Raw genomic sequence first — 15,255 nt, 5'->3', positions numbered from 1 at the left:
TAAGTTTGTGCACAGATGGAAGGCTGACAGGCAGGTAGGCAATCCAGTTACTTTAGCCGGGCCGGCTAAAATGATTGGTCATGCTTTTTACAGTACTACGGCTTCCACAGATTTTTACTCAAAGCACTCAAGATATTCATTGCTATCGGGATGTTAAGAGCATTCCATGGAATATAACAAAAAGTGTATCTCGAGCCGGTTTCTCAAACTTACCATACCCCACCTTTAAGGTGTTAACAAAAAAACAAGCTTCACCTCAAGTCATGTACAATTTAACTTCACACCTATGACATATGATGTAATAAAGGGCTGACAAAATGTCTATTTTAGAAAACTAGTCTTTTCGGTTTTGTCTCCCAAAATCCAAAGTAAAATCATTAACAAGGGAAATACAAAAAAATAATCTTTAATTCAGTTAACATTTAAAAAACATGAACATGGCAGAAAAAATCATGTCTCCAATGGTTTGACAAACATCGCATCCAATTCTCTCTTTCTCATAATGAAAGCAGGAATAAAAGGGAAATAAAAAAACACTTTGCTGAAGATTTGCTCAAACATTTACAAATTCTTTAACAAAATGTGTATACAAATATTCATAAAATGTTTGCAACTAGAAATCAGTGGAAAGAACTCCAATTACCTTTCATTGAATGTATTCTTGTTTCATTCAGTCCTGTGTTGATTGACTTCTGTAATGATCACACAGTTATTTGTCCATGGATTGGGAGGAAGGGTTGGTATTGTTTGTAGTTGGGTTTTATTTGGTTTTCCAAAGAATATTGTTTTACCTTTTGTGTATAAAAAGTGCTGTATAAACTAAGTTGGATTGATTTATAAAAGCACGGGTATTCACACAGGTAAGGGAAGGATGGTCATCTTTGAAGAATCACAGCCTCCCTGCCTCCTTGTATTTGCTGAGCAGTCCGTCGTCCACCCTCAGGGGGAAGTACAGGGTCCGGGTCTTGTAGTACTCGGGGTCGGACTGCAGGTTTTGGATGACGTCTGCGAGGAGGTGGGCCCGCTCCACACCGCAGCCCGGAGCCTCGTAGCCCAGCTTGGTGAAGTGGACGTGGAGGTGGTAGTAGGACGGCTGGTAGTGCAGGTACACTCGCAGTTTACTGGCTGGAAGCTGGTAGCGCTGCAGGATGGCTTCCTAGACCACAAGGAGACAAGTGTTGTTTTTGTTTGGTTGACATTATAAAAATATCCAAGATTTTGTCTGATATTACTAAGAATATCTCCAACTACGACTACACAGAACTGAGATTGGTCAAGTCTTGTCTGAGGGCAAATCATGTCTTTCTTTGGCTGATTGATGGAAGCTGATTTTGACAGGGACTGGTTCATAAAATGAGAGATAAGATCAAATCAATCTTTATTCCCGTAGAGGAAATGCAGGTGTCGTGGCAGGAACAGTGATAAGATATGAATAACATAACAGGATAGGAAAGGTAAGGGTTCACACAATGATAAGTAAAAAATAAGTGACATTATAGACAATATTTAAAGGTGTTTTAAATAAATAAAAATGTATGACTATGTTCAATATAAATACAACAAAAGTATCCTTTGATTTTGATTAAGCCTTATTGAAGCTATTGCCAAGATGTGGCGAGTAGTCTACATGGCGATTTATTCAACCTACTAAGAATTGATTGTAAGCAAAAAAGTTACTTTAAATTTGAATTATTATCGAGTATTATCATTATTTTTGTAAAATATTTTTAGTTTGAAGTTTGGCCTTTTTATTATAGGGAGACAGATATTAAAGGGGGAGAGAGCGAGAAAAAACAAAATAGCAACAAACGGTTGTGTTAGTTGAAGTTAATGATTATAATATTCAAGGTTACATGAGTACACCGCGGCAGAAAAAAAAGAGGGCATTTTTTCTACTCTTTTTTTCCAATAAGACCCCCCGAGGTGACTTTGTAAGCCCACCTTGCCCTTCTGGAAGATGTTCTGCAGCAGAGGGAGGTGCTCCTGCGTCAGGTCTCTGAGACTCCGGATGCCTCTCTGAAGTGTTATGGCGATCAGATATAAATCATCAACCTGGAAGAAGAAGAAGAAGACAGATGTTGGGAAACTGCACAGGTCCTGAGTCTCTTAAAGTATTGTTGTAATCAGATTAAATACTTTTCTAACACAACTTTAATTTACTTTTAATGATCTCAGGTTTGGAGCTCATGGGATTTCATAAAGTGTATTTATATTCCAGGTACCACCGTGTCTTACCCGTCTCTTCCTGGCCTCTACTGTGGTCAATATGTATGGTGTCTCACCTGTTTCTGGTCCCATTTGAAATCTGGGAGGAGTAGAAATCCGACTGTTGGGTCTGCATCTTCAAAAACGATCCTGTCAGCCTCGGCCTTCTTCTCCAAGATGTTGTATACCCACTGGGGAAATAAAGGAATTCAAATGTATTTTACAGTTAAGTGTGCGATATTACGCCACTTAAAGCAGGTTACTAGTGCACTACAGGGGGAGATTTCAGGACACTGACCTGCACACTGAAACTCTGCTTCTGAATGTAAGGCAACGTGATGGACTGATAGTCCGCTCCTGTCTCTTCCACCAGGAAGCTCTCCTGACGCTGGTATTTCTTTATATGCTTCTCTGTGGCTGGACACACGACTGTAGTCTTTATCTCTGCAAAACAAACCCATCGATTATGTCCAAAAAATTGCACTAGCTTGCCAAAGTAGCAGTTGAATATACAATACCTTAAGTCTGTTTATTATTTTTAGATAATACCATTGAGTTGAGGGGGAGCCTGTAAGCGATACGTGCTGTAGATGTCGTTCTTCATCTCCAGCTTCAATGTTGAACCGGTGAAGAGCTCAGCCAGGGTGTCTTCTCTGATGGGGGTCTTCTCCAAGATTATCACCGCATCCTGATCAGCAAGCTGGTGAGGACATGTTCAATTTTTAGGGCTGGGCAAAACCAAAGCACATCACTCGGTAAAGGCAAGAAGTTGAAAAAGTCTGGTAAATTCAGAAAATGCACCCTTCAATCAAAACCAGTAAAATACAGCATGATTATCAGGATATCCTAAATCTAAAAAGATATATTGTCTCACATCACAAAAATAAAATATTGATATTTTTAGCCCTGTGTTCAATTGTTTAAACACAGCCAAAAAGGTATAACAATTAAATGTACAGCGTTGTCAGTCATTTCAAGAACTTCTTCTTCTTCTTCAAGTCCATCTTAACAATAAAGCAATTTTACACAGACTCGTATTTTGAAATATCAAACCGGAAGTCAATGTTCCCTACTTCCTGCACAAAGTCCTCAAACCACTTTGAATGAATACAACAATAAAAACATTTTCCTTTGACGGTACCGATACTTCTTTAGACTGCATAAGCATAGCTACAATTAGTGTAATGCCGTCTGACAGTTAACAACAAACATCAGGTTACCTTTCCGTGGATGAAGATGTTTTTCTCCCGGGCTGAATCACTCAAGACTTTAGTCGTTTTGAACTCAGACAGAATATTTTCACATTCAATTTCCTTTCCAACTTCTCCTCCGCCATTCTCGTTGTCAGATTTCGCCCTCTTGGCTTTCTGATATAATTCATCAGTTTCGTGTTTAGCCGAGCTGTCTGCCATGTTTCTGTGTTGCTGCTTTGTGGCCAAAGATCGTCTATGTAAAGAAGACCACTCACTTAAGAACCGCCCCAAAACTATGGTGTGAGATCAGCCTTAATAAAAATACATTGACTTTGTGATTCAAATCAAATATAAATAAATGTCTCGAAAATAAGCTATTTGTAGTTATTATATTGTCTTTGATATGTTAACATTTGATTGTATCTTTATTTTATTGCTTAATATCACCTTTTAACTTTAATAAAGCTTTCTGATCTGTGCTGCCAATAAAGCTTGTATTCGTATGTTTAAATAAGATAGATACATGGATAGATGGATAGATGGATGGATGCATGAATAGATATATAGATACATAGATATATAGAAGGTTGTTGAAATTGCAAAAGTTAATTTGGTGCAGAGTGAGACCTCAAGTCATCTTCCATCTTTAGGCTACAGCAGTGTCAGGTTGAAAAAAGAAACACAACACCGGTGTGGTATTGAAATGATTGACAGATAATTTGACTAATATGATTAGCGCCTTGGGGCGGGGCAACTGCTGAGTGGACCAATTAAAAACATTTAACGAGATAATAAGGAAGTTATTTAAAGAAAGCACGGACACGCTCATTTGTTTGGATACCAGACACTGAAACTCAGAAGGGATGCGAGATTAACTTCAACTATTTGTGACAGATATCGTGTCGTTAGTCCTCTCCACCGAACCAAAAATGTACAAGGGTTTCCGAACATGGATTTTACTGCTGGTTTTTCACACACTGACAGTTGCTGTTTGGGCAAGACGAGGTAACGTTTCAGTTTGTACTAAGAACATTTTGAAAGCTAGAAAAATTGCATTAAACATGATGGCGACGTTCGCACAATAACACATAGACAGTTAATCTTGTTATTCTGTAAATGTAATAAAGGTTGTCTGATTTATTTTTCTTTGCAGGCAGATTCATGAAAGTTGTGTATGTTTAGGAAACGGTCAGTTTGTCTAATCTCAGTAACTAGCTCACATTAGCGGTTATTGAGTGGTTAATCGGTTTGTTTAGTGTCTATAGCTACTGTAGGCTTATCTTAATTTAAGTAATGTAATTTAGTCATTACGTTTTACTTTGTTCATTAATTTAGTTGAAGGGAAAGTTTAACTTATTTTTGTGCTATTTAAATTCGTCACATTTAGTTTTGACATACTATTCATTTTGACATGATTTTACTCCTACCTTCTATTACGTTTTTATTGGAAGTTATCTTTAAAACATGCCTGATTCCATAAGCAGTGCATGACATTAAGGATTTTGGGAGATGGCCCTGTGGGCCATCTAAGCTAATTTACAGATGGCCCTGAGCCCAACAGAGATTGCCCTGATTGCCATGTGCGCGGACGAAATGGCCAGAAGGGTTTGGGGGGCCTGCCCCTAGAAAATAAAAGATTTTTGCAGGTCTTGCTGTAGATGCTGTCTGGTGCATTCTCTAGACTGAATTATAAGATGAACCACCACAATATTATATTGTACAATTTCAATTTTATTCTTAATTTCACTTGTTTGTTTTTGTTTGTGTTTGCTCGCTTGCATGCCCTGCACAGCTATAAGAAATACTTAAGTTGTTGGTCAAGACACTTTCCATCTGATGAAGGCAAATGCTTTCCCAGATGTAAAAAAGTAGAAAACATTACATTCAGTTATAACTGCCAAAACAAACATTATTTACACTATTATGGCCCCTGTTAAAAATGTTTGTAATGTTATCTACTGTAAATTGGTCGAATTAATGCTTCCTCATCCGGAAGCTGACCGAGCAGACCCGAGCAGCAGTCGAGAGGAGCCGAGCGCATCCGCGAAGCACACAAAATGGCGACGTCAGAGTTCCCGTTAACCGGCAAATCTAAATCTCTTTGGTCAAAATAATTTCCCTTTAGAGCAATACCGCTTCAGTTGCGCCACTTATGTGACAGACAAGAAGAGTATGTGACAGACAAGAATAGGCAATTATAATGTATAACACTTAATGTGGAGAAAGAGATGTCCTGTATGGGTTGATTGTGCGTTGATCTGTTGGTAATGCCTCGGGGTTCCGGTGGGCATGTAAACAAATGCATAATGCTGCGCTATACTTTGTGGCCTCACCCAGTTGCATAGCGACATTTATTGTTTAGGTGTCTTTTAATAAGCAGGTAGTCATATCATTAGCTAGAACTAGCTGGATCTGATCGATATGGACATAAACGCTAGTGAAGTCTAATATAACGGGAGAGAGAGATCAGCTGGTGATGACGAGTCGACACGCAGCGCTGCATGATCACATGCAGCGGTGAGCGGACAAAACACACACTTCAGGTTAGAATATCACACGTAGCGATTTTAATTACCTTTCAAACTACCGTAACTAGTTATAGATATGTTTAGTTTTACTGTCGGGTCACTCATTACTGGATCCGCGAGCTGCATGATACTGGCATAATAGATCGGGCAACCAGCAGGTGAGGCTTCATTGCCCGAGCTAAATACTAGATGGCCCCGGGCCATCGGGCAGCCCTTAATGTCGAGCCCTGCTTAATAAGGTTATTTTAAAGCTTAAACCAGTGAAAAAAAGAATGAATTGTGGTGTTTTTTGCTTTTCAGGGAGGAGAAATGTCCTTTTCATAATTGCAGATGATTTGCGGACATCATTAGGCTGCTACGGGGACTCTCTCGTAAAATCACCAAACATTGATCAACTGGCATCCAAAAGCCAGGTTTTTCTCAATGCATATGCACAGGTCAGTTGGTGTTGGTATGTTTAAATGTCCAACGTGTATAACCCCATGGAAATCTTATTTAAAAGCAGTGTTTTCCTCTTTTAGCAATCTGTGTGCGCTCCCAGTCGAACGTCCATATTGACGAGTCGTAGACCGGACACCACCAGGCTCTATGACTTCAAATCGTACTGGAGAGTCCATTCTGGAAACTACACCACCATGCCACAGTACTTTAAATCTAAAGGCTACTTAACCTTGTCTGTGGGCAAGGTATTTCATCCAGGTAAGATTATTCATAATCGCAAATTGGTCAGGACCGGCCCTGGTTTTTCCCTTTCCTGTAGTGTGTTATAAAGGTTTTTGCTCAATGGTCTGTAAAGGCTAAATCCCAAAGTTCCCTCCAGAGGGAGTTTCTCTTCTTTCAATAAATAATTGTATCCCTTACATGCCAAGCAAATGTATTGGTTATTACGTATTCCCAATCTTTGTTAGAGCTGATTGTTTTCCATTTCAAATTGTGTTGTGCCACCTTCTAGTTTTTCTTTTGTGGCAATAATATTTAACCCAAATATTTTTTTAAACAACTTAAATTAAATTTGTCACCATTTTCAATTAAATTAGGTTATACACAGCTCTTGTTGCACAATAAAGGTATATTCATCCCCTCCTCAGGTTTTTGGTTTGCTACCTGGACTTTATTTTTGAAACAAAACATCTTCAAGTCATTTCACTTGTACAGTAGTTATATTGTTTGCGGTGTTTTTAAAATTCTTTAGGTATTGCTTCTAACCACTCGGATGACTACCCCTACAGCTGGTCCATCCCTGCCTACCATCCAGCTTCATTCACATATGAGAAAAAAAAGGTTTGTGAAAAGGAAAACTGGATAAAAAGTTAAATTGACTTGCGTAGATATTGTGACTACGCAAGGAATACAAATTTGAAGTGGTTACCTGTTACAAATACCTTGGTATCTGGCTTGATGATTGTCTCACTTTTAAACGTCATGTCAATAACCTGCTTAAAAAACTGAGGGTTAGGCTAGGTTTCTTCTACAGGAACAAGTCCTGTTTCTCACTTGAGGCCAGGAAAAGGCTTGTCACTGTGACCTTTTGGCATGGTGATCTGATCTATATGAATGCACCTGCCAATTGCCTGGTCAAGTTAGATGCTGCGTATCACAGCGCACTGAGATTTGTGACAAACTGTAAAGCATTAACCCATCACTGTACCCTGTATGCAAGGGCTGGTTTGCCTTCGCGAACTGTACGAAGGCTCAGTCACTGGTACATTTTTATATACAAAGCCATGTTAGGGAAACTTCCATCCTACATCTGCTCCCTGATCTCACAGCGAATTGTAAGTGGCTACTGCCTGAGATCGCATGCTGTTGTTTTATTAAATGTGCCAACTGCTAGGACTGTCTTAGGGAATATAGCATTTAGATGCGCAGCTCCACTGTCATGGAATAGTCTGCAATTTAAATGGAAACTGAGAAATCTGGGGCCACTAAATGTTTTTAAAGCTCGGTTGGATGCTACTCAATCGGAAACTGTTGATACCTGCACATGTGGATAGTTATATAAATTGTAAACCCTGTAATGATGCTCTATGATGTCCTTTTTGTTGTTCTGTTTATGTTTCATGTGGAACCTACTTGAGCAGGTCTCCCTTGAAAAAGAGATCAATAATCTCAATGGGATACACCTGGATAAATAAAGGTTTGAAATGAAAAATAAAAGTTTAACAAACCCCACACACCTCAGTAAAGACTATGAAATGTTGACTTTATTTGATCATTTCAGTAAAAACTAACGTTCATATTTCTCTTTGATTAATACTGGTGAACGTTCAAAACAAAGCACTTTGGCAAGTTACCGTTTTTAAAATGCTTAATAAGCACCGTAACTTTCATGATAGAATTTCTCGGTCATAATCGGTTATTTCCGTGAACGGCCGAATGTTGTGTGATGGCAAATGCTGCGGCCACAAGGCATTGTGGGGCAGCATTTTCTCCTCTCCTTTCGTAAAGGGAGGTCCAGTGGTTCCTAAGCTAAAGGAGGTTGTAAAGGAAGTTTGAAACCTCCTTTATCATCTATCTTCTAGAGAATTCGAACGGCACTTATCATGATTGCAAACAGCTGAGAAATTGTATATTGTGCCAATAAACCTAATGTGCAATGGGGGTTGAATAATTTAAATTGCAACTATCTCTTTGGATGTCGGAAAAGGGAATTCACTTCATCTTTCGCTCGCTGAGGAATTTGGTCTTTCACATATCTCAGGAGTCAAAAGCCTTCATCATCCATCTTCATCATTGTTGGTAACTGTTTCTGAATTGTCATCGGTGGAGCTTGCAGTGTGTTTTTTTTTCTCCTGTAGCCAGTTCATGGTAGAGGTCCATCAGAATGGAAGGTAGTGGTTGACTATTTCTCATGTGGTTTAGAAACTACCCAGCGGGTCTCTCGGTAGGCCAATCTCGTGAGGTGGTGGAGGTAGAATGAACATAGTTTCTGAAGAGTTTGTGTTGTGATGAAAACCCTCATGATTGGGATTGTCAACACCAGAAGTCCTTGATGGCTCTCTCAGTAAGCCAATATCGCAAGGAAGTGGTGTTGGTGGTGGTGATGGTGGTGGAATGAACCAGATCTCTGTAGGGTTTGTGTTGTTAATAAACCCTCATGATTTGGATTGACAACACTGGAAGTCCTGGATGACTATCTCAGGAAGCCAACCTCCCAAGGTAGTGGTGGTGGTGGTGGTGGTGGCATAAACCAGGTTTCTGTAGGGTTTGTGTTATTAAAACCCTCATGATCTGGATTGACAACACCAAAAGGCCTGGGTGGCACTGGCTTTCTCAGAAAGCCAATCTCACGAGGTCGTTGTGGAAAAATGAATATAGTTCCTGGAGATTTTCTGTCGGAACTAAAACGCTCAACACATGGCCTGAAATCACCGACAGCCCTAGGTGGGTCTCTCTGAAAGTGAGGAGTCATCTTATGAACATAGCTTTGGTCTGTGTGGTGTGTGTCATCAATAATACACTCAGGATTTAAATTGATATATGGTGCAGTCCCAGATGGCTTTCTCGGAGGGCTAATCTTGCGTTGTGGAAGAATACATGCTCTAGGTTGTGTATCAGAAATGAAACACTCCGGGTTGAAATCAACAGCACTTAAAGCCCTGCTCGTCCTGCAAGCTGTATCTGGAGTTTCAGGGTCCCTGAGAGGATATTCACTTGTGTCAGCCAGGGTGCAGACAGCCATCAACTCGAAGGCATTCACTGCCTGAGGGTTGAAGGCCTTTTTCTCCTCGAGGTTTACCATAGTGATAAAGGGGTGCCTTAGCGCTTCTTCAGGGGTGATTCTTGACCCAGCATCTGGATTGAGCAGCCTATCTAAAAGGTCTGCAAATGACTTCCTGTCGTTATATGCAACAGCGTCATCTCCGAATGAGAAAACGTCTACTGCATCCTTCAGATTTTCAAAAGAATCAAAAAAATTGTCTGAAGTATTGACACATTCACCAGTTGTGGGGCTGTACTCTTCTGGCGTTTTCAGCCTCCATGTCGGACCATTTTTGCCCTGTACCCCGTTAAAATACTTTCTGGTGTACATCGCATTATTAAGGAGATTGTCTCCTGGCTGACCAACTAGATGGCAAAGAGCTTTGATTGTGTTGTAAGTTGAGCCTCCAGGGAAGAGCCAGTTTTGAAAATACATTTCCCCTAGAACGCATCCCAGTCCCCACATGTCAACGGCTGCAGAAATGGGGAGGCCCAAGTTCACCTCTGGAGCTCTGAAAGGCACAGGCTGCATCAACATTCCTAATGTTGTCTCTGAGGCTAGCATGGCCAAACCGAAATCTATTAATTTAATCTTGAAGGGCTGATTCTGATGATCGATAAGCATGATGTTGTCTGATTTCAGGTCAGTGTGAATTATACCAATTCCCCTCAGGGCCTCAAAAGCTACAAGTAGCTGCTGAGCGACAGGGCGGATTTCATTAAGGGAAAATGGCTTTCCTTTTCTCTCCTTTATAAGGTCCCAAAGGCTCCTATCTAGCATTTCAAAGGCAAGGCAAGACTTGTCTTCAAACATGAAGTTTTCAATGAACCTTACTAGATTCTTCTGTTCTGGGTCAAGTGCCCGGATTTTGTTGAGCATTGCCACTTCTCTAATGAGGGCTCTGCTCTTTTTAAGGATTTTGATGGCCGTTGTCTCTGATGTGTTTAGATTTACACATTTGGCCACTTTTCCAAAACAGCCTTCTCCAATATATTTCAATGGGATATAGCGTGCAGACTGGCTGGAGAGTATGTTGTATTTTACTGCCGGAAATGTTGCAGGCACCAGCTCGTCATCTGATATTGTGACAGGCATTTTTACTGTAAAATGAAAAACACTGCAACTCGCAAAACACTGTCGAATTGAAGTCGGTCTATCTCCTTCCTGACTGGATTTGGAATGAACTTAACCCTTAAACTCACTCACTATAGGCACTTCTTGTGACCCAGCAGATGACATCATTGAACTTCAAAGCCAAAACATTCCAAGTGTTCAAAAGCATAGAATTCCAAATTGCTTTTATCTCGTTACCATGACGATGGAACTGAAAAATCTTAATCAAACTGATGACGTTCGCTTTTATTGCTATAACATACAAAACATTACTGATTAATTAAGAAAAAGTGTAATAATATTACTTAATATTAGCAATTAACAATATTTTGCGGGATGGTTACATTTGAAAATTCACAGGCTTTCTGAAGATCTTTGCCACCACTTATCACGTCTACCCAGTTGGAAAATATTTTGGGGTGCCCCAAAAAACAACAAAGAACAGGTTTTCTCCAACATTTTAGAATGTATTTGCTGTGTATTAATTACGAAGATTCCGGATTCAAAGGTTTAATGTCATATAATATACATAGCTGTTGTGTAATTAATGAAAAACTTGGGTCACGGGTTCCTCACAATGCAATTACAAGTCATAAAAAAATTAAATAACAACAATAAAAAAAGTGCAAGCTCAGGCGTTAAGTAGTCTTGCTAACTATTGTGCATATGACAATAAAGCCTTTGAATATGACATGTAGGGTCGGGAACCGAAACTCGGTTCCAGATGAGAACCGATAAGAAAATGCCCGGTATCGGGTACCCATACAAAATACAATTTCGGTTCTGCGCGGTAGACCCTGTATTCCAGCGGGTCCGTCCGCACCGCGGCGACCCGGTGGAATACAGGGCAGACCTGGAGAATCACAGAACGGCCGGTCGTCAGCGGGCCGTTGACGGCCGGCTCGGTACGCTGACGGCCGGCACCGCCCTTAATAACGGCATCATGTAAGTTGCGCTGACAGGTGACAGAGGTCCACAGTTGCCCCGCAGCGAGGCTCCAACGATACCCACCCCTAATGACATGCCAATATCACATCCAGAAATGACCGCTGCAACAGATCCTCTGTGGCACACTCTATTCAAACTCCTCAATTAACTCCAGTTTATTCAGAACTCTGCTGCTAGTCTCCAAACCAACTCAGATCAAGTCTGACATTTTTCTTGGATCACAGCAGCTCCATTTACAAAATCCAAAAGGACAAATATTAAGATATAAGAAAACAAGCATTTAACATTCTATGACAATCACTAAGGACGATATGTTTAAGACCCCCGCTCCTCCGATGCCGTACTCTTTTCTCCACCACCTGCGGGAACAGAGCCTTTTCCATAGCTGCCCCCCTCCCTCTGGAACTCCCTCCACAAACGCAACCAATCTGTCTTTATTCTAATCACAAATAAAAACTCACCACTTCAGAACTGCGTTTAATGTGTAATTGTTATTGTGTATTTTTTATATTTATTGTGTTTTATGTCAATTGCATTTGATTGCCTTCTCTTTAAGAAAAAAAAAAAAAAAGCACTATAAATTAAATGTTTTTATTATTATAAATGTGGGATTAGTTTACCAGACCAGACAGCAGAAACTGAAGCTTGAAAATACCTCTTAGCAGGAACTGTTCACAAAGAGCACTTTTTAATTGATTTGTAAACCTTGTGTACAGATGTGTAAAGGAGAGGATGGGAAACTCCATGCCAACCTACTGTGTGCAGTGAACGTGACGCAGCAGCCCGGGGGAACCCTCCCCGACATGGAGAGCACGGACGAGGCCGTGCGGCTTCTGAAGAGTCGGGCCAGCGATGACAACCCTTTCTTCTTGGCTGTGGGCTTTCACAAACCACACATCCCCTTTAGGATACCACAGGTACATGACTTAAGATTAACTTCTGTAAGACCCTCTTTTCACTTGTAGAGATAGAACATCAGTAATGGCTAAAGAGGCCCTATTGTGTTTGCTGTTTTCTCCTTCTTATAGTGTGTTGTATATGTTGTTGTGTATGTTAATATGGAGTTTCTCTCCTCTAAATAATAGTTAAATCGCAAATGTTGTGATTTGAATCGGCATGGAAAATGCTGCTTTATCATCCCAATCTGAAACGCACATTTGAATCATAGTGGCTTCCTTGTGTGCATGTTCATTACACGGCTCATTGGAGTGCGGTGTAAGAGCAGTGCATGGAGAATCATTCTCCTGTCAGATGATCACATGCTGTAGATGTGTACGGCTACAGCATGTGATCATTTGCAATAACAGCCCATGATGGAACAGAGGCCTAGCTTCCCTTGTCAGTGGGTGTCGTTTGGTGGTTCCTAGTTCTGGATTCTTGTAGGTAATAGTTAATAGGAAAGAGACACTTCTGTTGACATTTTTTTTTTTTATATACAAAACAATTAAATGTATTGTTCCCCTAAGGAGATTTGTTTTGGACTCTGTTTTGCAGTTCAACTAAAGATGAAAAGTCCTACAAACTACACAATAAAAGACAATAACCTGTTAACAAATACACATATACACAGAATAGTTCTGCATGCAACTATTCTTCTGGTGGAATCTCTGCAATCCTCCTCTATGAATACGGAGATTCACTGGAATAATGGATAGAATTCACTAACCACTAAGCCACAATAGGTACTTGTTGAGTGGAAAAGTGAAGGTCATTTTCCTGCTGCGAGACGCAGGGTTGCCTCACAGGGTTGTTGTGGACAAAAGCTCATGTTGGTAGAACCATGACTCTCACAAGACCGGCGTCTGAGCACAAGATGGCAAAGTCTGGGAATGAATAATGGTGCTTGCTTACATGGAGGAGAGAGCATGTGGAGACCAGTATATAAGTTCCATAAATACACTGTGCTAGCCTGGGTTTAAAAGGAACACACAATAAAAGGATTTCCCTTTCCTCGAGTGTTACATATAGGGTTTTGTGCATGTAAATGTTCTGCAAAGGCTAAACTCCCCCCCCCCCCCCCCCCAAAATTGAAACGGCTCCATTAGACTCTTACCTTTTTACTCTTTACTTCTGTAACATAGTAAAATCACTATGTAACATTGCGCCGATATTGGTTAGCACTCCAACACATTGTACGTGATAGACGAGGGGGCGGGACATCTTTAAGCGGTTGACCAATCACAACAGAGCCGGAGAGCTAACCAATCAGAGCAGACTGGTCTCTGGTTTCAGACAGAGGGTGAAAAGAGATGCTGCAGCACAGGCAGTATGAGAAATGGAACCTCTGAAAAAGAACACTATAGAAACACAATGTAAGTGAAGTGAGATGCAATTTGGCGTGAAGGAAGAGCAGAGCATGATGAAGTGGAAGTTGAATGAGGGCGGAGACAGACTGAACAGAGACGAATGTCAGCATGTCAAAGAGGTTTCTCGCAAAGTGTAAGTTGAGAGATGGAAAGAGGAAAAGGTCGAGCCAGCTTTCCGTCAGCATGTGATCTATGTGCCATGTGATTCACTCCGTATGGTCTGGAAACGCACAGCAATCTCAGTCAGAGTGAAAACTAATGCAAAAGCTGCGGTTTCTACAAAGATGAAAGTCAGTGAAGTTAAAAACATCTTGGAACATCCATATTTTCCAAACATGGGACGCAGTTTTGGGTTTTTTGTATTGTCATTTAGCTTGGAAAATTCCATGGAAGCAGAAACCATGTGTAGCAGATATTTTTCCTAAACACACCAGGGCCTAAAAAATAAACAACAAAAAAAAATAAACAAATCCAAAAATGATCTCAATCAAACTGGCACAGACAAGTGAAGGTTACACAGGATAAAGTCAATTTTTCCGCCAATAATTAGTTCTAGTTAACATTACAAATAACAATGGCCTCTCTACGGAGCCCCTAAAGGGACATGAAGAAAAAAAAAAAAAACAGAGAAAAAAAAAAGTCAGGATAACGGGTTAGTATCTCACACGAGAAGTTTCTCGCACGAGAAACTCTCGTGCGAGATACTAACCCGTTATCCTGACTTTTATTTGGGGAGAAAGTTACCGGTGCGCCAAGGAGGAAGTGAAGCGCACAGGACACAACCATTTCATTGCAGACTGTTATGTTTACGTGGGGAAATGACAGTGCATTATTTGAGATATATTTCGTACTCAGACTTCACTTTAAGGACATTTCGGCCAGGGGTGTGTGGTCACTCCAGGAGGCAGCGGGACGTGTAACTCAGAGAAGAGCAGCACCAGCGCTCAAAGAGCTTTTACGCACCGCCTTCTGTGTTTACCTTCATTGAACAGCTATAAAGAGTGACCACAGGCCGTTTTAACCACAAACACCTCTACACACACACCGAACTGCCCAATTACTCCCCCTTTTATTAGTTTTATGGAGGAGATCGCCGGTCATCAGGACGCATGATGGGCGGACTGGGACTAAAAATCAGCCCGGGAATCTCACCCTGCCCAGCTGACGTAAACTGTCAACGGGAGGAAGGGCAGCAGTCCGCCACTGGCTCTGTGTGTGTGTTCTGAGTGTTTGTTTCCCTATAAAAAAGCTGCGGGGGA

The 15,255-nt window shown here is 40.8% G+C and overlaps 2 protein-coding genes across 2 annotated transcripts in view; one reads left to right on the top strand and one right to left on the bottom strand.

Moving 5' to 3' along the window:
- Positions 1–390: 390 nt before the first annotated feature.
- Positions 391–3,694, bottom strand: dcps (decapping enzyme, scavenger). The gene is made up of 6 exons (XM_079673151.1): positions 3,426–3,694; positions 2,755–2,905; positions 2,504–2,649; positions 2,283–2,396; positions 1,942–2,052; positions 391–1,156 (listed from the first exon to the last, which is right to left on the bottom strand). Exons 1-6 carry the CDS (start codon positions 3,615–3,617, stop codon positions 890–892), a joined length of 981 nt encoding a protein of 326 aa, XP_079529277.1. The 5' UTR covers positions 3,618–3,694; the 3' UTR covers positions 391–889.
- A 505-nt stretch (positions 3,695–4,199) lies between these two features.
- The window catches only part of ids (iduronate 2-sulfatase), a 19,845-nt gene continuing 8,789 nt past the window's right edge, over positions 4,200–15,255 (top strand). Inside the window, exons 1-5 of the mRNA XM_079671278.1 lie at positions 4,200–4,403; positions 6,227–6,363; positions 6,448–6,625; positions 7,119–7,207; positions 12,407–12,607. Of these exons, the coding sequence (XP_079527404.1) occupies positions 4,328–4,403; positions 6,227–6,363; positions 6,448–6,625; positions 7,119–7,207; positions 12,407–12,607 (681 nt within the window). The 5' untranslated portion in view covers positions 4,200–4,327. The remainder of the gene's footprint in view (positions 4,404–6,226; positions 6,364–6,447; positions 6,626–7,118; positions 7,208–12,406; positions 12,608–15,255) is intronic.

This window comes from Notothenia rossii (assembly GCF_949606895.1).
Source record: "Notothenia rossii genome assembly, chromosome: 3".
Lineage (NCBI taxonomy): Eukaryota > Metazoa > Chordata > Actinopteri > Perciformes > Nototheniidae > Notothenia > Notothenia rossii.
Note: the sequence above shows the minus strand (reverse complement) of the source record. Positions and strands in the feature narration are given on the sequence as shown.

Coding starts and splice junctions, on each gene's coding strand:
- dcps (XM_079673151.1), bottom strand. CDS start 3,617: ATGGCAGACAGCTCGGCTAAACACGAAACTGATGAATTATATCAGAAA. Junction 2,397..2,503: donor AGCAGAGTTTCAGTGTGCAG/GTCAGTGTCCTG, acceptor TTATTTCCCCAG/TGGGTATACAACATCTTGGA. Junction 1,157..1,941: donor ACATCTTCCAGAAGGGCAAG/GTGGGCTTACAA, acceptor CTTGTGGTCTAG/GAAGCCATCCTGCAGCGCTA.